This window comes from Colossoma macropomum, unplaced genomic scaffold (genome assembly GCF_904425465.1).
Source record: "Colossoma macropomum unplaced genomic scaffold, Colossoma_macropomum, whole genome shotgun sequence".
NCBI lineage: Eukaryota > Metazoa > Chordata > Actinopteri > Characiformes > Serrasalmidae > Colossoma > Colossoma macropomum.
In genome coordinates, this window is record NW_023494803.1 from 19,767,013 (window position 1) to 19,792,885 (window position 25,873).

At 38.2% G+C, this 25,873-nt stretch overlaps 2 protein-coding genes across 3 annotated transcripts; one reads left to right on the forward strand and one right to left on the reverse strand.

Moving 5' to 3' along the window:
* Window positions 1-13,865: 13,865 nt before the first annotated feature.
* On the reverse strand, window positions 13,866-24,709 carry nubpl (nucleotide binding protein-like). 2 transcript variants are annotated; one of them, XM_036593286.1, is made up of 11 exons: window positions 24,568-24,709; window positions 22,463-22,604; window positions 21,124-21,158; window positions 20,929-21,019; window positions 20,244-20,283; window positions 19,956-20,046; window positions 19,648-19,741; window positions 17,354-17,439; window positions 16,853-16,973; window positions 15,361-15,443; window positions 13,866-14,771 (listed from the first exon to the last, which is right to left on the reverse strand). In XM_036593286.1, the coding sequence occupies exons 2-11, from the start codon at window positions 22,560-22,562 to the stop codon at window positions 14,709-14,711; spliced, it is 804 nt and encodes a 267-aa protein (XP_036449179.1). In that variant the 5' UTR covers window positions 22,563-22,604; window positions 24,568-24,709; the 3' UTR covers window positions 13,866-14,708. The 2 variants fall into 2 exon arrangements, with proteins under 2 accessions (XP_036449179.1, XP_036449178.1); XM_036593285.1 differs by lacking the exon at window positions 24,568-24,709 and adding an exon at window positions 23,807-24,370.
* LOC118823588 (D-aminoacyl-tRNA deacylase 2-like) lies at window positions 24,140-25,688 on the forward strand. Its single transcript, XM_036593287.1, has 4 exons — window positions 24,140-24,243; window positions 24,335-24,484; window positions 24,916-24,985; window positions 25,084-25,688. The coding sequence occupies exons 2-4, from the start codon at window positions 24,347-24,349 to the stop codon at window positions 25,407-25,409; spliced, it is 534 nt and encodes a 177-aa protein (XP_036449180.1). The 5' UTR covers window positions 24,140-24,243; window positions 24,335-24,346; the 3' UTR covers window positions 25,410-25,688.
* The last annotated feature ends 185 nt before the right edge of the window (window positions 25,689-25,873 follow it).

Sequence of the window (25,873 nt, forward strand, 5' to 3'; positions counted from 1 at the left end):
TCTCACTCTCCCTCACTGGAGCACATTCTCTCTCTCTTTCTCTCTCCACAGTAACTTTTCCATTCCTCTGGTGCGGGAGCGCGCCGCGCGTTCACGGTTGTCTTCCACTGTAATTGAACGATAATAGGCGTTAATAGGCCAGGATTTACTTCAGTCTGTTTCTGTTAATCTGTCGTATTTTGGAGAAACCGTGTATGTGGATAGCCACTGCACCAACACAGAGACTGAAATGTTTCCCCTGATGTTCAATATTCAGCCACCATATTGTGATTTTTTATATATCTATAACTGTATAATTTGTGTATAATTGTGTATAATGTGTGTGTTGTGTGTACTGTGTAAAAGTCAGAGACGATCCTTATTTATTTAATATCCAGTCAAAATTCAATGAAGTACAAATTAAGCACAAAAAAGTCTAAACATTTTAATATAATATCAAATTGTTCAGTGCTCAGTGTGTCCACTCTTTGCCTTTATTACAGCTTAATTTCTTTTCAGGAGACTTGCTTTCAGTTTTTCAAAAAAATCTATAGGAATATTTTTCCACACCTCCAAAGTTTAGTCTTCGAAGTTGGTTGCATTTTGTGCTTCTAATGTAATCCCACACACATTCAGTGATATCGAGGTCTGGACTCTGGAGTGGTCAGTCCATTGTTGTCCATTGTCCATTGTTCTGAGAACACCAGCAGCTTTTTGTTTATATCTTCTTTGTTTGTCTTTTTCTTTCTCTGTAATGGCCTTTTGACAGCTGCACATCCTTTCAGATCCATAGTGCTAAGTTGTTTTCTCACAGTACAAGAATGGACAGATACACTTGTTTTTTTTCAAGTTTTTGTGGTCTACCAGGTCTTGCATGGTTGTTATTAGTCCCATTTTCACAGTTTTTTATAATTTTGGGTAAAATTCATGTTTCTTTTTTACTAAGTAAATTATATCTAATCTCCTCAAAAACATCACCTGAGAATGAATAATTTGTACATAATAGTCATTTTAATATGTTTAAAATTATATTTTTAAACATATTAAATGTATGTGTAAAATTGTATTTTTTAAATTCCAACTACAGAATTATAAACAATGCAATATTGTTTAGAATTATATTGCATCAAATATATTTGCGATGGCAGAGGAGGTTGTATTGAATAAACACCCAAAGATTTTGTTCCATAAGGCTTTCAAGGTCATTGATAATCCTTGCCATTTGCTAATGTATCTTATTGTCCCCTTTCCTCCTGCAAGTGAAATTTAGCCTGTTCCTCTTCTAATGAAAAGATAAATCTGAGAGAATAACCATGCCCGTAGCCTTACTTATGTAGGTCAGCACCTCCACAGTAGACTGTAACCTAACTCTGCTAATTTGGAATTTTTTCATCGATATGATCAGTGCAAAAGACCATAGCATATTGTTCCATTGTTCACTGAAGCCCCCACAGTTAACTTCACGCTAAAAAAAAAGCTTCTAGAAAAATTGTATTTATTTTGTGAGAAATAAACTGTATGTGAAACAATACATTTGCAGACTATACAGAATTATTTGTTTCACTTAGTGTTTTGTAAAGCATATTTTGCTAAATTTATCCCTGGAAGTGAGAGACCTATTGTCCCACCGGCTTGTTTGGGTGTGGGCTCAGCTGTCTCTCAGCAATTCAAATGTAATACAAAACACTTCGAGAAGAGCAGGACGCCCTGTCCTGTTTACACTGTCCTTTTCTGTCCATGACTCTCAAACTGAGCCCAGCTTAAGGTCCACTTTTTATTTTAAGTGGTTTTAGGCTGTTCATTAGTCATTAGTCACTACCACATAATAAATATGCCATTACAGTATAATAATGTATTTAACATCTGTGTGGGAATTGTCAGCTGTCATTCTTCTGTGACAATCTGTTGTAGATCCTAGGCAAGTTTCTTGTGTCACAGCTTGGCTCTTGGCCAGCAGTCAATATGAACAGGAACAAGCAGCTGGAATTTGAGCCCAAAGCTTTTTATATACTGGGGCAATTCCAGCTCATTGTACAGCTGACCTCTACGCCATCAATAGTAGAATCCATTGATCATGATTTTTCGTTCTGTAAAATGAACTAATGAACTTACTAAGAGGTACATTTGTACTAAGCACAATTTTATTATTCTGTGTTACTATGTGTGCTTTTATTTTGTGTTCACAATTTTGGTTTATAGGTTTCTACACTCTCAGAACTGTTTATTTGTTGGCTGTACAAACCATAACGAAACACTGTTTATCGGTCACTGTAGGCTACTTCTGCATGTTCGCCCACAGACGGTCATGTTATCTGTTGTGTGGTTGGACATAACAGCAAAAGTTCCCTTTTCTCTTGATATAATTATATTTGCAGTCAGTGGACTTGAACTGAAACTTGGCGGTCACTGTACTTGCTTACTACCATTCAGTAATGCATAAGTGTTAAGAAAAGTTCTGTAATTTCTGCTTTTTTATGTGATGGCTGGTACATTTAGGTTTTTACTTTTCCAGAGCCCTGAATATAAATCAAAGGCAGAGTAACCTCCGACCTTTGTCCTTTAATCATGGTCTAGAGGTCAAGTGTTGGACTGTTCTCAAAGGCCTCAGATCTTGCAGAGTAAATTGGATCACACTATGAGGTTGTATTTGACGTCTGTTACTTCCATCAGCCATTGTGCATCCATGACTTCCTCTCAGAGAGCATTTTAATGTCACATAGCCTGAGCACATCCTAAGCCTGCGTCTAAAAAATATGGTAGTTTATCATATAATCAATTAAAAAAATAAGTATTTCAATAGATAAAACTTTTGATGCATTTCCCTGATCAACTTTAAACTTTGCAAATAAAGGCTCATTCTGAAATTTATGCCTACAACACATTCCAAAAAAGTTGGCATAGGGGCAATTTAAGACTACATGCTTAAAAAAAATGGTTCTTCAAGGTTTCTTCAGTAAAGGCAATGGTTCTATTTAGCACCATGAGTTCTACATAGAAGAATGGCAAAAAAAAATCCACTTTCAGAAAAATCAATTGGCGTCTTCAGTCTCCATAAGTGTTGTTAAAAGGAAAGGTGAGGTAACACAGTGGTACACATGCTTCTGTCCCAAAATGGTTTGCAACATGTTACAGGCCTCAAAGTTGGTGCATATATTTACAAAAGAAACAAAATAAAGTTCAATTTAATACAGACAAAACAGAATTCTATAGAATACTAATCTTTGCTTTCTGTTTTTATTAGCATTTCACATACTGTCCCAACTTTTTGGATTTGTATGTTAAGAATGAACAATTTTTCAGTTCTTTTCTATATACAGACAAATGTGCTTTAAGTACTGCCCATGGAAATTGGCTGTATGATACAGCTTCAGCAGATAAAGGTTAGGTTAAAATAAGCTGGAGTATTTCTTAAAGATGCATGCCATTTGACTTGGGCTACTGAACTATCTGCCTACAAGCATGAGGATTCTTGCAGAGATCCTTTCACATCATGGTAAACAAAGGTTATAAATAGACTGTGAGATTTGTGTGTGTTGCACAATGTGTGGGTTATCAAACATGCACACTCCTCACTTGACCCTTTATCACTGCCCCTAAGACAGTTTGTAAATTCTGTTTTTCTTTCACCATAAAAGGCCACTGAAAAAGCCCTGTTATCAGCGTAGCAGCAACTATTTCCTATTTGTGTGTCTATAATTGTCATTTTGGTAACAGAGGAAAGAAAAATTCTTTTTTTCTTTCCACTATTAAAGCTATTTCATGCAGCTTATTTAGTATTGTGAAACACTTTCTTCTGGGCACTAAGCCAAAATAAACCTATCCATTCTCTCATTAATAGTAATCAATGTCTTGCTAGGTGAATGTGAACCAGTGTATTGTAAATGTTTGATTTCACTTGTCAAACGCTCATGAATACTTCATTAATAATGTATGTTACTCCAGTCTGTTGTGAAATATACATGCACATATAAACTGATTGGCCACTTCATTAGGAGCACCTCTTTGCATCTACACTCATTGTCCATTTTATCAGTTCCATTTGCTATAGAGGTGCACTTTGTGGTTCTACAATTACAGACTGTAGAGTAATATTTCTCTGCATACTTTGTTAGACCTCTTTCACCCTGTTCTTCACTGGTCAGGACCCCCACAGGACCATCACAGAGCAGGTATCATTTAGGTGGTGGGTCATTATCAGCACTGCAGTGGCACCGATGTGCTGGTACGAGTGGATCAGACACAGCAGTGCTGCTGGGGTTCTTAAACATCTCTGTCACTGCTGGACTAAGAATAGTCCACCAACCAAAAATATCCAGCCAGTGTTCTGTGAGCACCGTCCTGTGACCACTGATGAAGGGCTAGAGGATGACCAACACAAACAGTACAGCAATAGATGAGTTATCGTCTCTGACTTTACATCTATGATGAGGATCAACTACCCATATGGAAAGCTGACATATGGCAATAAAAGGATTATTAATATAGACATATATGCTTAGCATATATGAACCTATCTGATGTCCAACTATATGCACATATATATGACTTATTTACCAACTTATTTGAAATTGGTTGTTTTCAAATATATTTCAACGTATACAAACATATGTGCAACACTTCTAAAAAAAACAGATAGAAAACATTATTCGCATAAGGATGGAATATGTTATTTATATATGCTAGCTTAATGTTATATACTTTTTTGTATTTCATTTTAACTTTTTGCTATAAAAAACCTTTTGGTGTTTGTATCAGACAAATATCAGACATACGGTAAATCTATGATGCATATTTTGTGTATGTTTGCATTCACCCACCTATCATACATCCACCTAAAATGCAATGATGTGGAGATCATTTAACCCATATATTTCATTGAAAATGCTTCAAAGACAACATATCCAATGTTGAAACTGAGAAGCTTTATTGTTTTTTTTGAAAAATATATGCCCATTTTAAATTTGATGCCAGCAACACGTTCCAAAAAAGTTGGGACGGGGGCAACAAAAAGTAAACTTGCGTAATGCTTAAAAAAACACCTGGTGGTTGATTGGCAACAGGTCAGTAACATGATTGGGTATAAAAAGTGCATCCCAGAGTGGCTGAGACTTTCAGAAGTGAAGATGGGGAGGGGTTCACCACTCTATGAAAGACAGCACAATCAAAGAATTCAAGAATAACGTTTCTCTACATAAAATAGCAAAGAACTTTGATCTTTGGGCCCTCAGATGGCACTGCATTAAAACAGACATGATTCTCTAGAGGAAATCACTGCATGGGCTCAGAAACACTTCTGAAAAACACTGTCTATGTTGCTGCATCCACAAATACTAACTAAAACTCTTAAACGCAAAGAAGAAAGCATATATAAACAGGATCCGGGATGCTGCCACCTTCTCTGGGCCCGAGCTCATTTAAAATGGACTGAGGCGAAGTGGAAAAGTTTCTTGTGGTCTGACAAATGAACATTTGAATTTCTTTTTGGAAATCATGGACACTGTGTCCTCCGGGCTAAAGACCACTTAGCTTGTTATCAGTGAACAGTTCAAAAGCCAGTATTCATGATGGTATAGAAGTGCATTAGTGCACATTGCATAGGTGATGTGCACATCTGTGAAGGCACCATTAATGCTGAATGATTTATACATGTTTTGGCAACATATCGCTGCTGTCGAAACAACACCTCGTATCTCCAAAAGTGTAACTTTACAAGAGAAGGAAAAACATACTTCACTTTTAATGTAAATCAATGGAACCAATGGAAATCAATGGAAATATGCTGCCATCCAGATGACATCTTTTTCAGGGAAGGCCTTGCTTATTTCAGCAAGACAATGTCAAACCACATTCTGAATGCATTGCAACAGTATTTCTCCATATTAAAAGAGTCTGGGTGCTAAACTGACCCACCTGCGGTCCAGACCTGTCACCACTGAAAACATTTGGTGCATTATGAAATAAAAATACGACAAAGGAGACCCCAAAATATTGAGCAGCTAAAATCCTATGTTAAGCAAAAATGAGAAAAATTTTACTTTCAAAACTACAGCAGTTGGTCTCCTCTGTTCCCAAATGCTTACAGAGTGTTGTTAAAAGAAGAGGTGATGAAACACAGTGGCAAACATGCCCCCATCCCAACTTTTTTGGAATGTGTTGTTGGCATCAAATTCAAAATAGGCATATATTTTTCAAAAAAACAATGAAATTTCTCAGTTTCAACATTTCATATGTTGTCTTTGTATTATTTTCAATGAAATATATGGTTTAAATGATTTGCACATCATTGAATTTTGTTTACATTTTGCACAGCGTCCCAACTTTTTTGGAACTGGGGTTGTGTATGTGTATATATATATATATATATATATATATATATATATATATATATATATATATATATATGAACTGAGCTGAACCACATCACTGTATCTCCTCTCTGATTAATACACACTTTGCAATATATCACCACAATTACTGTAATGACACTTTCACTGTGCACTTTACACTATAATATTGATGCAACTCAGAGTTAGTCATGTCTATATTATGTGCTTTTAGTTTACCTCATACCACTCAGTGCCTGCTGTCTTGTAATTACAGCAAATCTCTCTCATATGCCATGTAAATATGCAAATATATATACATTTATTAAATTTCTCTTGTACTTAAACTTATGTCTATATTTATTTATATTTTCTATTTTTCTGCATAGTATATGTAAGTTTATGTGCAATTATATGTCTTGCTACTGAAACACTGCAATTTCCCCTCTGGCAAATATAAATATATATATATATATGTGTGTATATATATATATATATATATGTGTATATATGTGTATATATGTGTATATATGTGTATATATATATATATATGTATATATATATATATATATATATGTATATGTATATATATGTATATGTATATATATATGTATATGTATATATATATATATATGTATATATATATATATATGGGTATATAGTATATATGTCTAATGCATATATGTCTGATATTTGATACGTACATATGTGTACATGACAAATCTAACCTTATATTTTGAAATATATGCCGGAGTCCCATTTTTTATATCTTTTAATCAATTTTTGAACTCCAGTTTTGTGAACTCCTGTTTTTCACTTTCTATAACCACCTTCCTTGTGCAAGTGGATTATCTTAGATCTAATCTCCTCAGATATATCTCCTGAAGATAAATAACTTGTACTTAATAGCGGTTTTGACTGGAAATTAAATGAATGAAGGGTGCACTCTGACTTTTGCCCAGCATTGTAACTGTGTGATGATTCAGGCATTCAGTTTGCATGATGCTAAACTGATTGCTATAAGCTTCCATTACTTGTTAGCTGTGTTAGCCTCATAGCTCCAGTGCAAAACTAAAAAAGCAGAACTTCATACATCGAAGCTGCCTTATCTGATGGAATATATATGTGCTAGGGGTTAAATGCGTGAATTTGATTTCTTGCTGAGCAATTCCTTTAAGAGCAGAATCAATGTCAGTAATCAGTGGTGCCAGGGCCTACCTCTAACTAACCTGTGCGTGTTTGTGCTGACATCAAAAGCGCAGCAGCAGGCTTCACATCAGCCCTTGCCTGTCTGCCTGTGCCTTTCTCATATCTCCCCCTCCTTGCTTCTCTGCATCACCATGAATTATTCACCTTCCCCTACCCCCAAAATCTCCTGGACCCACTTCTCTCAGATCCGCCGATTCATGGGCAGCTGCCCTGGAGGGTCCAGCTGAGCACGCCTGCTGCACCAGCTCTCTGTGTATAAACTCATTATGCTAGACAAGTCTAATTATTGTTAAGTGCTAACAAAAAAGCCTCAGCCGAGCCAGTTTTGATGAACTTCAGGCATTTAAAACTATTCAGTGATGTAAATGATGTTATCTTTTCGGATGTAAGGCCGGCTGAATGTCATTGCTCAAAATTAATTTCCCTTAAATCTTCAGGGCTGCTTACTCAGCTAGCAGTCAAGTGTTGACGCCTGCTTTAGCTGAGCAAACACAAAGCTATAATCAGAGTGGAGAATGGTTAGAGCTGGGGGGTGGACTGGCCTCATAACCTACTCCCCCAAGCCCCCCAAAGCGTGCACGCAGTCCCTGATCGTACAGCGCAATTGGAACCAGCTGCGGCTATTTACCCTGGGCAGCACCGCAGCTGCATCGCCATGGTTACAGGTCCACGCTCGGGAACGCTGGGCGGGGCCAGGTTTCAGAGGTCACCAGGAATGGGGCCATGGATAGGGAATCTGAGAGACCACTCACATACCTAGCAAAATAAACAAGCATGTGAGTAACCTGTATCAAGAATTCCTTTTTTTCTGGCTACATTCCTAAAGAAAGATGGTAAAGGCAATGGTTCTATTTTGAACCATGAGTTCTATGTAGAACTATTTTATGATTAATTGGTTCTTTGCATGGTGAAATCGTTCTTCAGACTGATGGAGAATGTGTCGTATATGTGTCACCAGAAAGGGTTCTGCTGTTTTTACAATATCAAGCTTGTAACAAGAACCCTTTTTGGTGCTATATAGAACCATTTACAAAACACATTCTCCATTAATCTGAAGAACCATTTCACCATGCAGATGAACCTTTTATAAGAGTGCAGGCTTTGCTAACCCATTTTCCAAGAAGTCTGTGAAAGGCTGTGGATTGCTCAGTGCTTCAAAAGAGTGAAAGTCCTGCTGAAATTTACAGCCCTTTAGAATTCTCATGACGCATCCATTTTTCCTAATTTTGGAATGCAGGAAGTGGCTTTTTTTCCTGGTGAGTCTGTCTGACAAGCCGCGTAGCTGAAATGAAACAAAGCCCAAGACAAAATGAACTTAGAAAGAAAAACACTGACTGATTCAGACCTTTAGCAGTCGGTATGACCCAAAGCTTTTTGAAATCAGCTGTCAACATCAAACATTAATAAGAATTTATTTTAAGCATGCTAACTGCGTAAGCTAACACTTTGAAAAACCAAGGCTCCAACAGGGGTACGTCACCCAATCTCGATCAATAATACATGCCTATCTACTATATAATACATGCGGATGGCATTTTAAGTTATGAGGACAGCCTGTGGATTAGACTTTGCTCATATTCACAAAAAATAATTTCTTAGTTTGTAACATGAATAATGAAATGAATATGGCCATTAAAATTGTGATGAACACTATGAAAGTATGTCTTTTTTGCTAATGAAAGTGCTTTACACAGGAAGAAAAGCTAAATATTGGAATGCTAAAACATGATGGTTGAAATGAAAAAAGTAAACTAAGTAAATAAAAGATTAGAAATTACAGATTCGAGAAAAAGAAAAAACTGTCCTGCACTATGGACCATACTTTAAGCCTGGAAAGCTCATTGTGTGCTGAGATTCAAGATCTTGTCATCATCATTTTATCTATCAAGAAACAGAAAACCTTTCATGTTGTCCCTCTACAACCATCTGGCTTATTCATTTATCTCCTATTCATTCATCTTATCGATGCTCATTCATTTTCCATGAACCTCAGGTGACATGGAAAGCAGACACCCTCTCGCCCGTCTTGTGTGGCACAGCTCCCTGATTTAATTATTGATTTTTTTTTTCCCTCATAGCCTCAGGAAGCAATACACTCTCTACGGGTATTCTATGCTTTACTTACTGCACGGGGTAAAGGCTGCTTTTATTCCGCTGCCAATGATAGCACAGCCGTGTCACTGAAATATGCTTTCAAACCCCTCAACCCACAAAGAGTATAACTGCTTGGAATTTGCCTTTTTATGGACACCATTAACTTACTAGGTAAACACTGCCTTATGCTACTCACATACAAGTGTGGTTTCTATTTCCTACTGCCAGAATCTCTGCACTATTAGCAGCTTGCCTTGTGCAAAACTAATGTTGGACTGATTGTACCACAAAATATGGGCAATGATGTGAACTCATCCCTAATACACTCAAAAAGCCTAAATGGCTTGATTGCTGATTTAATCAGTTTTCACTCATTGAGGTTCTTTAAAGGTGCAGTGTGTAAGATCTAGTGGCAGTTAGCAGTGAGGTTGAAGATTGCAACCAACTGAATTCCCTTCCCCAAGCGTAGCGGAACCTGCGGTGGCTGTCATGTTTTTGCTTCTGATGACGAGGATGTACCCTTCCTTGTTTTTTCTTGTGCTAACCAGAGCTGTAACGTCACCAAATTCAAGCTGCTGCTTCAACGTAAAAACATGAAAGGCGCTCTCTAGAACCAGTGTTTGGTTTGTCCATTCTGGGCTACTGTAGAATAGGGGTGGGGGGGGGAATCGATTCTTAGACGCATCACGATGCGGACGTGGATGATTCTGAATCGATTCACAAATGTCAAAAAATCGATTTTCTAAATATTTAATTTATAAAGTAATGTTGACAGAACGCAAAAGGCAGAACTTGGAAGTGGGTAAGTGCAGCGCCTGGACAGTCTGTGGCGGCACACAACAAAAACACTACTGGATGAGCAAGAAATCCGACTGGCACCCTCTGCATTAAAAGCCAGGTTAGGTCAGGAGTCACAATATAAATGATAAGAAGAGCCATTTTGTCCTTTCAACAAAAATCAAACCACCTTGGGAGCCGCAACATTTAATGTCCAATAAGTCTCAGTATGTGATAATGTCCTAGTATAGGCTAAAAACATAATCGAAAGCGCAGACTTACTTTGCTCTGCTTTAAGCTTTAGCTATAGCAGCTGTCCTCCCATCGCCACCTGGACACTTCCTCAAAAGTAGAATAGTTTCTTGTAAACGTCTCTCAACGTTCGACTGTTTTACAAGGCTGAAGGCAGCTTCTCAGTCTCCAGCTTCTTGCAAATGCGGCACTATTTAAGGTGGAACAGCAAAATTTGAAAGAGAAGCTGACTTCATCTTCACAACTTTTTAGTGTTTGACAGTCTCTCGTTGCAGATGTAACGAGAGGAAACCAAAGGCAGTGCTTATAAATGTGAATAAATCCATTTGTCTCCAAATGTTCGTCTTAAATCTCTCTCTTTGCCTTTTCTTTAACCACTAGCTAGGCGAGACTGTCTGCGTTGCTATGTGACCTGCAGTCTGCACGCCAGCCTTCAGGGTTATAGGGCGGTGAATTAGCAGCATTTAAGACCATCTATTGTTAAAACAGTGTTAGAACGATCAGCAGAGCTTTGTTTTACTGCAAAGGAGGATTATTTTATTTTTATCAGGACAGTAAAAGAGCCATATGTTGCCGACCCCTGAACTAGTGTATGGAAGCACTTTGTCTTCTGTGAAGTTGAAGGGAAAAGGGACCTGGACAAAGACCCACACTATATGCAAGTTGTGTCACACAAAACTAAAATATTTTGAAAACGACAAACATGAGAAACCTTATTACATGTTTTCACCCGTTTTCTGTCCGGTTGCAGCTGCTGCCAATCAGAGGACCATCGAGCAAGCGATGTCAAAGCTTCCATTCAACTCGGAAGCGAATTACAAACTCTATCGCAACTTTTATTGCCAAAGATTTGCCTCCGTACTCAGTTGTTGAGAACCAGGGCTTTTGCGTTATGTTTCACACTTTGGAGCTGAGATTCAGCATCCCGTCTCAAAGATATTTTACTGACACAGCGATCCCCCCAACTCTCTACAAGACCAGAACCGAAGTTATGAAATCACTGAAGAAAACGGGTAGGATAGCTGTAACATGTGCTGCGCGGACCCCCATTGCCACAGGATCTTATTTCACCATAACATTTTATCGTAGATGAGTGGCAGCGTCTCATGTGCCCCAAACAAGAGCAGTGAATGAGAGCTTTCCAGTTCACTTGCTACATCACTTACATTTGGTTTATTAATAAAAGATATTGGAAGTAAATTCATTATGGATCATTACAAATCCTTTGCTTTAAAACTACCAAGTCCTGAGAAAAAAGAAATCCTGTATAGAAAAATAAAAGATGCATCAAGATGCATTGACAATTGTTTTATAATTGCATCGCAACCCATAATTTGCTGCTTCTACCTTCAATAGCGGACTGCAATCATATTCATTTAAAATATCAGTCCATTTTATTAGAATTTACTCTTAGCTGTGTGTGATTTATTTCACTTATTCATTTACTCTTAATTGAGAACAAATTACTAATCAAGTATATGCTACTTAACACGGTTGCATGGAACCACTTGACATAATTTTTGCCGCATTATGGTTAGTTAAAATTAGTCGGTGCGCTGCTGTGATTTGCTCTGTAAAGCCTGAAACAATAGTTTAAAAAGTCAGAGCTGTTGTGAGAGTTTTTCAGCCATGTTGTACATCTTTACATATTAACGTCACACTATTACAAAATGTTTTTCTGTATGTTGGGTGCAATTACACATTTCCACCAGAGAGGTCTCCCAATCGCCAAAACTTACACAATGCAGCTTTAAGTAAATTCAACATTAACATTTTTTGAGTGTAACTAATCTGAAAGTAATACATGATGCATGATGTATCCTTCAATCATTATTACTGCACCTTATTCTATCTGGTATGAAACATTAAAGTGTGTCAATTCATATCTACCCCTCTTCATTGTTACCCCCTGGGTGACAGAGCCCATGTTACCCCATGTAATACTATGGATGCATCTAAAACAGCATACTAGCATAAGTTCATTCATTAGTGTGGTATGTTAAGTATATTAAGTATATATAAGTATATGTGATTTTTGGCTGCATCTTTTAGCTCAGCCTACAAAACTACTCAATCCCTGTCTTTCCCAGAAGCCAATAGGCTGTTGCTTCAGTAGTCTCACAGGGCTAGACGTGATCTCATAAAAAGAATATACTTCTGAGGACAACTCGTTAAACTTTTGGTGCTGGATTCTGGCAAAATCCAGACAGGGGAACACCCCCTCCTCTGAAAGCCACCCCCAAATTCCTCTAGTCCATGTTGGTTTAGCGTCTGGAGTACAATCAACAACAAAAACAAAACAGGCTATAAATAAGTAAATGTTAAGTCTATTTTTACCACATGTAATGTGTTCTCTGCACTCTCGTCACAAGTTGGATTGGTTTGAAAATTTTACACGGTTTGTTCCCACCCACATTTAGCCCAAAATTTCTTGGGCTTGTCCCTATACAAGATCACATCTAGCCCCTCAAGCCGACTGGTTCAGCACCTGCCCATTGTCTTCTGTTATAACTGTGTTTTGATCCAATACAGTCTCTGTTCTTTTACTAAGTACAGGGAAGCATGTCAAATTATAGTACGTGGTAATTGACCGAATGCTACAGACGCAGCAAATAGACATTGGGTTGAAAAATGTGGGAGTTTTCCTTTAAAAAGCAGCATTCTGCTGACCACGAACTCCACCAACAAACGAAACACACCATCATTGCACAGCCTACTTTCATCTCGAGACCCATCAGAAAACAAACCCTGTTGTAAGTGCATGGATAGAAGTCAAGATATAGTTGTAAGTTCATGGCTGGTCTTCCAGGAACAGAATCAAGTATGTGAAATGATAAGCAAAACAGCTTTGTTGACCTGATGAATCACAGGCTGTTCTGTCTGGCAACTGGAGGCAGTACAGCTGCTACAGCTGAGTCAAGGGAGCGAGGAAACTATGCAGGAAGTGGCCCTGTTTGGTGCAGACAAAGCCTATGTTTCTCTGTAGGCCCTTGTGTTGACTTCTACCTATTCTCTCAGTCCCATCCTACCAGTAATTAATAATCAGTATCACAGAAGCTTTCATTATGACGGCACTCTAAGAGCACAGAGGAACTCCCAGCAACTCTAAGTAAGCTTATATTTTCAGTTACAGTGCTGTCTAGTGGTTATAAGGTGCAACAGCATCCACAATCTGCAAACTATTTCTCTCATTTCGTTGTGGGTTGGAATTAAGAGCACATAAGGAATGAATCTGGTTGCATAGCAAGTTTAATTGTGCTTTGTTTCTAAAGATCAAATGCAAAATCTTGATTATGTATTAATAGTGAAGTACACTGGTGATTATGAGAAGCTGAACAATGACTGAAAAAAACTGTAGCTATTACACAAACTGGGGAAATGTGTTATATGAGAACTCAGAGTTGAAATATTGTTAATACTGTTAAACCAATGACAAGAGTATACTTAAGGTAATACTCAAATCAACTATTTACTGTCATTGAGAATTCAAAATGATTTCTAGCAATAACATCATAAATCTTCAAAATAAATTATTTCTAGCTCCTTCATCACTTCAGACAACAAGCCTGTTTGACTATGGTCCATCAGTTTGCTGGAAACATTTAAGATTCCATCTGCTTTGTGGTCCATTCAGTTTGGCTGACAGGATCTTCTCTGAAATCTTACACTTTTCCTCCGGCGTGTCGAGACCAACTGTAAACTGGACTGGCAGGCAGCTGCACTGAAATGGGCTCAAGCTTCAGCAAACTGGATTTCCCCTGGATTTCACACTGGAATACTAATCATCCACATGTATGACATACTGAAGAACAAACAGTTTCAATGACTACCCAGTATAAGACACATACTTTTAAACAACAAAATATGCCTACAGTAAAAATCCTATGGGATTTCTTAAACTTAAATATCTTAACCTACCAAGGTGCGAACTTGTGTGGTGTACATAAAAAAACAATATTTTTAAGTAAGTACATGTAATAATGCTCTTTAAAATTTCAGGACAGGGGAGCACTGATTGCTCTAGCTGGTTTCTTCAGTCCACCGTGATTCTTTACCACTGTTGAGGGAAGTCATTCATCTGGACTCCTCTGCGAGACGACGCACCACTGCTGAGGCTATTCTTCTATATGCTTCAGCCTGAACATGATTATTGCACAAGGTTACTGAAAATATACACTGAGGGGAAAGTCTGAGAATCGATTGATGAATTGAAACATCCAATTTCTGCAAAAATATTAATACTGAACATTTTATACTGAGATTAATACATAACCACTACTCTGCTCTATGAGCTCTCAGTGGCAAAATGCTATATTCAGTACTTCCTGTGTTGAAAAATACATATTAATGTGGTGCATACTTGATAATACCAGTCCTAATAGCTTGTAGCTACTATCAAATAATAACATAGAATCACATACAAAATAATACTTCAGTTAGATTGGGAGTAGTTACCATATAAAGCGATTCTGTAACTTAAACCTAGCTGTCTCATCAGATAAAATATATATGTTAAGGCATAATTTAGTACCTACCACTCCTACAGTGGAAGCAATTCAAAAACCCCTCAATGAGCTTTCAAAAAAATTAACACATGTGGGACATGCAGTATTTTTAACTAGAAGTTACCAATTATAACTTGATCTAATCATTTGAAACTGTGCTCTAAGAAAGCCATCCCTATTTCTGTAGAAAACGCCAAAACGCTCTGGCCCGATCCACTCACCTCAGGACTGTCAGGAGAGGACACAATCACAGGCTGACCCTTGTCTGATGTCTCTCTGATGTTGAGATGAAGTGGAATGTCCCCTATAGAGAAAACAGAGCAACCTTGTAACCTTGGATTACCCAAATTTAAAGGACAAATGAATAGTTGACTAATTTCATAAATAGGTAAAATATAATTTAATATCAAATATATCACATAATATACTATAAGAACATTATATAATAATAAGAATAATAATAAGATTAAGAAGAAGAAGAAAATTTTATTAGTAAGAGCCTCTTAAGTTACCCAAGCTCAGTGTACAGAGAGATATACTCAAACATATTAGCACAAATCACTTCTGGAAATCAAAGAAAACAGAAGGTGAGAAACTGTCAACAAGGCACTAAAAGTATAAAATAGGAAACAAAATAAAGAAATATTAAAAGATGATAAAACAATAGATATAACCCAAAACACCAAAGGTACAAACACAAGCCTAAACAAGTACAGGAGTAAATATATGCAGTCACTAAGCAAAGTGAACCCCTCCACCCACTAAACAATCCACTCACTCACCCACCTACCAACCCCTTACACACCTACCAACCAACCCACTCACTCACTCACCCACCTACCAACCCACTTATCCACCTACCAACCAACCCACTCACTCACTCACCCACCTACCCACCTACCAACCAACCCACTCACTCGCTTACCCACTTACCAACCACTCACTTTCTTCCACCAACCCACTTCCTTACGACTCACCCACCCACCATCCAACTCACTTACAAACCCACTCACTCACTCACCTACCAAGCCACTACCAACCAACCCACTCAGTAACCCACCCACCTACCAACCAACTCACACACTCACTTACTCCTCACCCACTCACCCACCCACCAACCTTCTCACTCACTCACCCACCCACCCACCAACCTTCTCACTCACTCAGTCACCCACTCCCCTACCGACTCACCCACCCACCTACCAACCCATTCACTCACTCACTCCCTCACTTGCCAATCCACCCACTCACAAACCCACCCACTCATTCATCAACCAACCAACCAACCAACCAACCAACCAACCCACTCACCCATCCCCTCATTCACCAACCCACTCATCCACCAATCTACCCCTACATTCAATGACCCACTCACTCACCAACCCACTCATGTTTAGCAGGCTATTTCTCCACAAGGGGGAGCTATTAGCACTCAAAACAGTGCTTCACATCAATTACACTGCGTGTCCAGTTCAACTGTGATTTCAATGAGGAGAAGGAAGGGCAGAGTTTTCAGTGGAATATAGTTTCACAGTTTGGGGCCTACAATCCAAGAAGCCACATCTCTTGAGGAACTTCTGTCAAAATCTCCAGTTTCACCATTTAAAAATCTCCACCACTTAAGATCTCATGAGAATGTTCTGAGAATAACTTGAGTTTTTTTTCTGGCAGAATCTATTCCATTAAGCTTTCTTTGAAAAATGTAAATCTTACCAAGAAGCTCTACTCCAAGAGTACGAGCCAACTCTCTAGCCCCATCTGACCCAAAGATGTGTGTCTGGTGGTTACACTGGGGACACTGAAAAACACTCATGTTTTGAACCAAGCCCAACACCTACAAGAAAAAAGGTTAGTTACTGACATATAAGTAAAACACTAAAACATTTAATCATAACAGTGTAACTGCATTATTGTGTAAGAATGTGTCATATTAAAGTACCAGCTTAATTTTGCTAGACGTTGTTCTAAGATCAAGTCCAGCTTCTTGATATACTGATTATCGTTCAGATTTAGATACTGAATGTTGATAGAGATGTGTGGATTAACATGCATTAGCAAATTCTACCCAGGGAGCTATAACCACAAATTATTCTTTTGGTAATATTTGACAAAAGAGTTCCCCTGAAAGGCCAAAAACATCTGGAATTCAGCCCTGCCTACAAGGGAAGGAGGGTTTATCAGAAATGCATCCCAGATGCTTTTAACATGTCTTACCGGTACATTAACTTTGCGGAACATCTCGGCACCTCTGCGTGCATCTAATAAAGCAATATCCTGGGGAGTGGACACTATCACAGCTCCTGTGAAGAAAATTAGACATACAGTATCAGTCTGAGAAAAAATGAATCATTTAGGCTACCATTCAACTTGAAGTTCTGGCTTTGAGACTTTGGGAGTGATATGTTATGCTGTTGCAAAAGCTCAAAAGTAACAGCAGAATATGTATTCCAAAAGCATCATAATTTTTATTACTGCACTCCAGCTGACCTTATGCATGGACATTCTGAGTAACTTGGGTTAGAATTATTGATTTGTAGGGCCAACTCTGGGCTTGCTGCCTGGAATTTTTTTTTCATATTTAATTTGACTAAATGAGCAGAGTCTATAATGGAAGTAATGCCATCTTTGGTTTGTTCACTTTATGGTCATTATTATTTTAGTCATTTTGTCATGAGTGGATTATTTTACTGACATGTATAGCGTGATTAGAGCAAGAGCCACTATAATTAAAATAGGTCAGAGGACACAAATCAGCTGTTACATCCATTAACTGATTCAATGGAACAAGCAGGATTTGTAAACATACAAAACGACATGACTGGATGGCACAATTCGTACCCTATTTAGAAGAAGAGGCATAGTCAGAACCTTTACAATGGGGTGGGCAGGTTAGAGCCAATGATTTTATTGGGGTGGCAAAGAGAAAAAAATAAAACAGCAGTTAATAAAAGTTTTTGGTAACACTTTACTATAGGACAGTGCTTATAAGGCTACATGACATAGCATGTTAAGACAATTGACTCATATTTTTGGTATGTCAAACATATAATGCTGATTATGTTACAACCTGATAAGTGACACTGGTTGCAAAATCAAAAAAGGGGAGTACTTTTTAAAGGATGCTTTGATACTTTGTAGAAAATCTACTGTAATGTAGTTATATTGTGAAGGTCATGGCAATGGCATGACACTATAATGACAGTTACGTGTATTTTCTCTACCCCTCAATCAAAGTGAGTATCATATTTATTCTTATACAAACCCTATTCCAAAAATTTGGGACAGTAGGCTGTATTTGAACAAAACAGTGCGAAGATTTGTAATGTTTTTCTTCATCAACTTCATTGCTTTCTGTATATATATGTTCATTTTGACATCGATGCCTGCAAAGGAGCATCCAGGAAAGGCCTAGTCATTTATGATTGGTTTAAGGATTGGTTGAGGCTTACCACTTTGCCAAAAAAGCATCAGCAGAGGTTTCCAGCAGTTTAAAAATAACATTCCTCAGCAAGTGATTGCAAGGAATTTAGGTATTTCGTTTACTTGTCTTTGAGGACAGGTTTTTAATCAGATGGCTTGAAAACTTCATTCATCATTTGAACAGGATTTGCATCCAAATACAAAACATGGCATGCCATTTCTTTCAATTACTTAATCTTACAAAAAGAGTTTATGTATATGTATTAAAAAGGCTTTGATTCCTATATGGTTCATGTATTTCAGATATAGTTAAAGCCAGAAAGAACCTAAACCTGAGTTTTCTTTCTAATTAAGTTAATCTTGTTCCTCTGGGCCCAAAACATACACGTACAAAGTATGTCATATAAATATCTTCCCAAAGTCTAATAAATGTCTGCTGTATTTCACCATATTTCTCTCCTATTCATGTAAACTGGGTGGTCTTCTTCTTCATATTTTTCATTCAAGCTTTGCTGAATGTCTAATATTACAATCACGTTTAATATCATACAAACATTTTTAATATTTTACTCTGTGTTCTTGATTTAAAACTGACAGACATAAAAGTTTACCTGCCTGATTATTAGACGATTGCACTCTAAAACAAATAAATAGCATTTCTGTAGTACAGTGGCCTCCAACCCTGGTCCTGGAGATCTACCTTCCTACAGAGCCTAGTTCCAACCACAGTTTGCCACACCTACTCCAGCTAATCAACTTCTTCCCAAGTCCCTGACTGGATGAATCAGATGTCTTTGAGTTAAGTAAGGGGTGGGAAAGCTTATTGGATACAGAACCTAAATATGTAATTTTCCTGCTAATTTAGTGCACAATTTCAATTTATATATTGGAGAAACAAATAAAATAAAATGTGCCACAACTTTTGCACAGGTCACATTCCACAATATGTTAAATTCAGCAGTAATTGTGCATTAACATGCCCAAGTGTGTTCTCTGCAGGGATATGTTAACTTATTTTCACTTAGAAAATCAACAAAACATGTCATTTGACCAGGGGCACCCAAACGTTTGCATACAACTGTACTTACCTGCTATTGGGATGTTCTGTGTGATGGAGAGTTGCACATCCCCGGTTCCAGGTGGCATGTCTACTACCAAGTAATCCAAAAGCCCCCAGTCTACCTGAACACCAATCAACACAATAGGAAGGTTCAACAAAATGTCATTTCTGAAATTTTCAAACTAAATCACAGAGGTACCATCAACATGAACAAGAAATTACCAACCTTGTGTTCAAAATATTACATTCTATTTTTCTTAAATAAATGCATTGGATTCACACACTGAATGGAAAAAAATATACAACTTTAGACATACGTGACAAATTTCTTCTTACCTGTCTAAGAAGCTTCTCGATTGCTGACATCACCATCAGACCCCTCCACACAATGGGTGCAGTATCTTCAACCAGAAAGCCCATTGACATACTGAAGAAAGTAGGCAGTCAGACCGAAACTTACTGTACACTGACTTAACTTCTTACAGCCCTTCAAAACTTCATTTTCTCACACTTATAACTACATAACCTACACATTAGTTTCATAGCAGTTACTGAATAATACGTCTTATGATTAATAAATGATAAATAAGCACAGGTTACAAGAGATTAATGTTGTATACTCACCAAGGGATCCCAAAGTTCATAAGAGGTCTCATTAAGTTGTCTGAAAATAAAGACCAAAGACACATATTTATAATATATATATTATACATACAGCCATGTGGCCATATATATATATATATATTTTTTTTTTCACATGGCTGTATGTATAATATATACACACACATAGACACACACACACACACACACACACAGCGGATACATACAGTGAAAATACATAGATGCATCCTCTACAGAGAACACACTTCTGCACATTTTAATGCAAAATTACTGTTTGTTTGCTGAATTTAACATACTGAGAAAAATTAATACATAAAATATGCCCTGTGCAAACGTTATGGCACATTTTATATGTCATGATTTATTTTCTCCAGTATGTTGAACCAAGCTAAAAAATAGAAACGAAGCACTAATGTGCAAAAAAAAAAAGTCATACGTTTGCACTTGTACCCTGTACAACATGTGTTAATTTATTTTCACTAAAATCTACAAAACATGTAATTTGACCAAAGGTATTCAAACTTTTTGCATACAGCTGTATAAAATGTATAACATATTATATATTAAAGTGACCAAACAGTCACAAACATAATTTTGTGATTCTCTAAAACAAATGAGGATATTACAACACTTGGCTGATGTTTTTATTCCTAAAAACATAACCACATTACTACTGCATATCACCTACTGTCTGTTAATTCTGGATTTCCTTTTAGGTTCATCAGCTTCGGAACTGAGGGGCCATAAACATCAGCATCTAGAAGACCCACTCGCTTACTCTGTGGAGAAGAGTTGAGAGAAAGGAGGTACAACACACACAGCTCATAAGACGTGTTGCAAAATGATTTTAATATGAATGACGTTAAGGGTGTTTCTTTATTACCTGATCATTTGCCATAAGTCCAAGAGCAAGATTCACTGTAAAGAGACATGTAAAGATGCCTGATCATATACAAAGTAGCCGCAAGAAGTCACAGCACTGATTTCTGTAATGAAGTCTGGATTTGATAGCTTCAAGGTTAAACTGAGAAGAGCCATTCTGATCTGATTGTGCACAATGCACAAAGGGAAATAAGGTAAATCCTACCTTGTTACATCTTTGTAATTTGAGTGTCTACAAGAAAAGTGACAGGCTCATATATAAACCATACTGCCTTTTCCTACGCAAGGTTAAATCACAGTTGTCATTTTGTTTGAGGTTAGGTACAAAGTAACAGTTTGTGAGCTTGGAGTGTGTCTTCAAAGTATGGTGGTAGTATGAGGGGAGAGCCCTTAGTGAACCAGCCCTTAATGTCAGTCCAAAACCACAGGGCTTTGGGACTTTATTAATATTAATAATATTGGCAGTGTAAAAAAAACTCTTGATTTAGGCAAAAACATTGACTGCTGCAGCCTTCTTTCAAAATGAAAACATTCACAATGTGGCCAAGTATGTGGACACCACTTCTAATTTCAGCCACCCCCATTGCTAGCAAGCATATAAAATCAAGCACATACAAACACACACACACTGGCAGTAGAATGGGTCACACTGAAGCGCTCAGTGACTTTAAAAAATAGCACTGCCATAGGACTCCACCTTTGCCACAAGTCAAATTTCTGTCAAGTGAAATTTCTGCCCTGCTAGAACTGCTCTGGTCAACTGTGAGCACTATTAATGTGAAATGGAAGCGTCTAGGAGCAACAACAGTTCAGCCATGAAGCAGCAAACCATGCTGGTTTCGGGTCCATGGTAGGCCTCTTAGTTCCAGTGAACGTTAGTGTTAACGCTATAGAATACAACGACATTCTAGACAATTATATGCTTTTCCAGCATAATTGGGCCCTTGTGCAAAATGCGAGGTCCATAAAGACATGGTTTCATGAGTGTGTTGTGGAGAAACTTCTGCACAGACCCCTGACTTCAACTCCACTGAACACCTTTAGGACAAACTAGAACACTGATTATGAGCCAGGCCTTCTCTTCCATCATCAGCGCCTGACCTCACAAATGCTCTTTTGACTGAAAGGGCACAAATTCCCACAGACACACTCTAAAATCTTGTGGAAAGCCTTTGCAAAAGAGTGGAGGCTGTTATGAGGTTACTCCATATTAATGCCCATGGTTTTTGAATGGGACAATGGGTTTGGGATGCGATGATCAGTGTCCACATACTTTTGGCCATATAGTGTATCTTGCATTAAAAAACATGTTCTATTTGGTAAGGACAAGCGAAGATTACCTGCTGTTGTAGACTTTCCCACACCTCCTTTTCCTGAAGCAACAACGATGACCTCTTTAACACCTGCTATGGGTTTTTGTTTGGGTAAGCCTCGTGCCATATGTGCCCTCTGCCTTTCCTGCAGTGCCCTCTCACCTGAAGACTAACAGGTGACAAAGACATGTGACTCATTGTAGACCAGATTAGCATTAGCACCAACAAGAAGTTTAGGCCTGAGAAAGTATTATGTAACTGCAGCTTACAGCGTTTAAAAATTCAGAAACAAAACTGTCCCTTGTTGGTGTACGTTGGCTCCCCTGAGCTTACATGGCCAAATTTTACAAATTAAATTGGCACCAAGATTAAGAATCTATGGAAGAGCATTGTCAAATTTTTCACTATGGGGCTGATAGGAACCAGGCGTCTCCTGCTACCCCACAAAAGTTATTACATTAAATGATAACTTTTAATGATGCCTGAGACTTTTGTTCAGATAGTTTTGAGATAAGATTTTGTCCTAAAATGTATATATTTTTTTAACACATTCATAACGGTGTAGGGGATCCATGCAGTGTTTTGTAACGCAAAAGTCCCGAAAGAAGTCCCGAAAGAAAACCAAAAATATCCAGCCAACAGCGCCCTGTGGGCAGCGTCCTGTAACCACGGATGAAAGACTAGAGGATGACCAACACAAACTGTGCAGCAGCCGATGAGCTATCGTCTCTGACTTTACATCTACAAGGTGGACTGACAAAGTAGGAGTGTCTAATAGAGTGGACAGTGAGTGGACACAGTGTTTAAAAATTCCAGCCGCACTGCTGTGTCTGATCCACTCGTACCAGCACAACACACACTAACACACCACCACCACGTCAGTGTTACTGCAGTGCTGAGAATGATCCACCACCCAAATAGTACCTGCTCTGTGAGGGTCCATGGGGGTCCTGACCACTGAAGAACAGGGTAAAAGTATATATACATATATATATTTATGAGGTGGGGGGTTGTTTTGCCTTACAATAACCTGCATGCACCCCTTCCCCATGACTGGGTTAAAATAAATGAATTAACAAGACGTTTTAGGCCAAAACTTTATCGTGAAACTATCGTATGTCTCAAGCATCAGGCATTTCTATGATGGAGCTTTAAACTCTTCAGACGTCCGGTTCCTATCACCACCACTGTGAACAATTCTGATTCGGGAAGTTCCTCTAGAACAAAGCATTTTATATGAAACCGCTCTGAATGGTTTTGTTTACATCTGAACCATTCAATTAAGTAGAAATTTTGAATAATTGGTGGCGTTCCCCTTTAAGCACTGACAACATAGAGGACACAGTAATTTTAGCAGAATCCTGAACTCACCTTAAAGCGAACATCATGTTTACAGACCACTGCAAGCGGTCCAGCATGTCTATTACTAGACCGTAAATCAGTGGCAGCTTTGGCCGAGGCGAGTTTACACACCTGGGCGAACTTTCTGCAGCTGTGATAAACTGACATTTTATACAACACCTCTAAACGGTCATGAGCTCAGCAGATAGAAGAGCGCAGCGTTCTCATCTCCAGGAACACAAAACTGTACCGGCTAGCTGTGCCGGCTCATCACCGCCTTCTGAATATCATGAGTTAAGGAAAACTGAATGAACTACTGAAAATAAAGCCTGAATGAAACGAAAACTGCAACTGAACGCTCTGCAGTGAGGCAGTGCAGGACGGAGGCCACTTTTGATGACGTGATAACACACGGAACAGCCTTCTCTAATCTCTGGAAGCCTGCTCCTCCACAGGACGCTGTTTATGTGAGAAATATAATCATATATAATCACTGAAATAGGAAAATAATCCTCTGTTGATCTGCTTTTTGTGTCCTGTTTGCTTGCTCATTGTCAGTTGTCGACGTTGATGCGGTTTTACGTCATGACGGCGGTCAGCGGGTCTTCAGTGGATTCAGTGAAAGCTCGGGTGGTCCTTCAGCAGTGTCTGCACGCCAGACTGCAGGTCAAACCTCCTGAGGAAGACTGTGAGGCTCAGTGGGTCGAGGTATACTTACTCAAAATCTGAATCTGGCCCACTTTTTTAATAGTAAAAATTAAATAAATAAAAATAGGCTAAAGTAAAAGTACCTTCCCAAAAACAGCTGGAGGAGGACTACAGGTAGCAGCTGGTCACACACACACACACACACAAAAAAAACGGCTTAAACAGGAAATCCACCCATTATTCAAAAAGTCTGCATCATAAAATCATTAAAATCTGTAAAATGTGTGAGTCATTCAAAGTGGTTTGATGTGAAATACTCTGTTCTAGAGAAATTTACTGTTACATAATTGTTCACACTGGTGGTGAAGAGAACCAGAAACAAGAAATCTTAAGTGTTTAATGCCTCTAAAAGCTAACCTTCACAAGTTGATGGTGATCAATTGCAAGACAGTTTAGATGCTGTCAGTGATTTTTTTTCCCCCCACACACAGATTAACCGAGGAATGGTTATCTACGTCTGCTTCTTCAAAGGTGCAACTGAAGACATCATCCCTAAAATGGGTACGGGTCTTTATTATAGGAGAATGTTCACAGGACTGAGATGTGTGTAAACACTACATGAAAAAGAAATGATTTAATTCCTTTTTGTTTCCTTTCAGTGAACACTCTGCTGAACATGAAGCTTAGTGAGACAGATTCAGGGAAACATACTTCTGTCCTTGATTTACCTGGCAGCGTTCTCATTGTACCCCAAGCCACCCTGGGAGGAAGACCAAAGGGTAGAGGTATGCAGTACCATGGCAACACTGGCAAAGAGGATGGGCAGAAGCTCTACGCCAGCTTCGTCTCTCACTGTGAGAAGGAACTAAGTTTGGCCACCAAGTGTAGTGAAGCTGGCACAGAAGTCAAACATGGAACATATGGTAACCGACAAGTCCTGAAGCTGGATACAAACGGACCCTATACTCATTTAATGGAGTTTTAAGAGCTTAATGTCTGGACTTCTAGTTGATGGAGAAGCAGTGAGAGGACGTTATCTCATTGAAGCGTTTAACCTGAATGAGCTTGAAAATTTTCTTTTTGCTACAGTTGGTTAATTCCTTTGTTGTTTCTTGTGACCTGTCATTGTTTCTTGAATGGATGATACTGTATAAGTGATTACAAAAGTATGTCAATTACCACTGTTGTCTTGTAGAAAGCAGCAACAAAGATTCAAGAATAAAAAAAATAAATGAGGAAATAAATACACTTTTCACAAATGGCATATATGTCTGAGACTTTTCATTTAAAAACTTTTAATTTAAATCTCAATCTTTATTTTTACCCCTTTGGGCAGGGACAATTTATATCACTGTTGTTGGAAGAAAACCTTGTATCTCCAAAATAGTAACTTTATAGGAGGAGGAAAAAACATACTTTACCTTTAATGTAAGTCAATGAAACCAGACG